We start from the raw sequence: 1,694 nt of genomic DNA on the forward strand, positions 1-1,694 counted from the left end.
ACACTATCAGCAAAAACAGGATCACACTAATATCTTCAAGCCACAAAGCGTCCAACTCAAAATGTTGATCTGAAGCTGGGACTGGGAAAAGAGAAAAGACTCAGGATAGTTGCAGACAATAGGGGAACTGTAGATTACACATTGAAGGTAGGCTTGCTTTTCTGGTTCCTGTTGTTCCATACTTTCTACTTGGAGATGAACCTGTTTGTGGAAAGCCTAAAAGAGGCTATGAGAAGGTACCTTTTCTCCTCAAGCAGCATGACTCTCGTTCTTACTAGTCTGTATGAAGATCACATAAGTGTGTTTATTTAGTGCTGAGGTTCCTCAGGAATTCTGGTCCTTGTAGAGTATAGTTAAACAGAATATTCTGAGATGATCAAGATCTCTGTAATGGAAGAGGTCTTCTACTTCTCAAGCATCATATTCCCTGTGAAACATTCTCTCTCCATCCTCATTTTCCTTTCTGTCTTCTCATTCTAACTGCTATACATCTTCCCCCAACCTCATCTGTAACAAATCACCCACTCTCTCCAAGGGTGTCTGCTCAAGACAAACTCATTGACAGTGTAGATGATTGTGAAGAGGAAAGTTTGATAACTCTCCATCCTCCCACAGATGTGCCCTCCAATGAAGGGTACAGAGATCATTCAGTGCATCTTTCTGAAAAACTTCAGGTGGGGAGTAGTTTTTTGGTCCCTTCTCAAGCTTGTCACTAGATCTGAGATGAAACTGCAGGAAATAGATTCATAGGGTATAAAGAATATCCTATGATATAAAGGTATAAAGACTATCCTATGAATAGTATATATGTCATTAATGTTCTTAATGATAGAGCATTATTTAGAACAAAGACCCAGGGCTCTATCATTAAGAACAAAAAAACCTATGCACCTATTACTCAGCTATTAAAAACAATGAATTTGAGAAATTCCTAGGTAAATGGATGGAACTAGAAAATATCATCCTGAGTGAGGTAAGCCAATCACAAAAGAACACACATGGTATTAACTCACTGATTATTGGATATTAGCCCAGAACCTTGAAATACCCAAGATTCAACTCACAGACCACATGAAGACCATGAAGAAGGAAGACCAAGTGGGGGTGATTTGGTCCTTCTTAGAAGGAGCAACAAAATACTCAAGGGAGCAAATATGGAGACAAAGTGAGGGACAGAAACTGAAGGAGTGGCCGTCTGAGGATCATTCCACCTGAGTACCCATCCCATGTGCAGTCACCAAAGGTAGATGCTGATGTGGAAGTCAGGAAGTGCATGCTGAGAAGAGTCTGATATAGCTGTCTCCTCAGAGGTCTGCAAGAGTCTGACATATTCAGAGGCAGATGCTCACAGCTAGCCATTGAACTGATCATGGGGTTCCCAGTGGAGGAGTTAGAGTGAAGCCTGTTGGAGTTGAAAGTGTTTGCGGCCCCGTGAGGAGAGCAACAATACCAATCAACAAGAGCTCCCAGGGTCTAAACCACCAGTCTGGGAGCACTTAGGGAGAGATCCATGGCTTCAGCTGTATATGTAAGGGTTGAGGGCCCTGCTGGGCATAGGTGGGAGAAGAGATCCTTGGTCTTATGAAGGCTGGATGCTCCAGTGGGTGGGAATTTGAGGGTGGGGAGGAGAGTGGGGGGGGGTAGGTAGGGGTACATCTGCAGAAAAGCAGGAGGAGGGGTGAGTGGATAGGGGG

General features: G+C 43.5%; 1 protein-coding gene across 1 annotated transcript in view; it reads right to left on the reverse strand.

Annotated features, from left to right (window-relative positions):
* LOC114637465 (selection and upkeep of intraepithelial T-cells protein 2-like) overlaps positions 1-1,694 on the reverse strand; it is a 32,957-nt gene that overhangs the window by 10,106 nt on the left and 21,157 nt on the right. Inside the window, exon 6 of the mRNA XM_028785677.1 lies at positions 5-81. Within this exon, the coding sequence (XP_028641510.1) occupies positions 5-81 (77 nt within the window). The remainder of the gene's footprint in view (positions 1-4; positions 82-1,694) is intronic.

Source organism: Grammomys surdaster, unplaced genomic scaffold, assembly GCF_004785775.1.
Source record: "Grammomys surdaster isolate TR1022 unplaced genomic scaffold, NIH_TR_1.0 100, whole genome shotgun sequence".
In the NCBI taxonomy this organism is placed as follows: Eukaryota; Metazoa; Chordata; class Mammalia; order Rodentia; family Muridae; genus Grammomys; species Grammomys surdaster.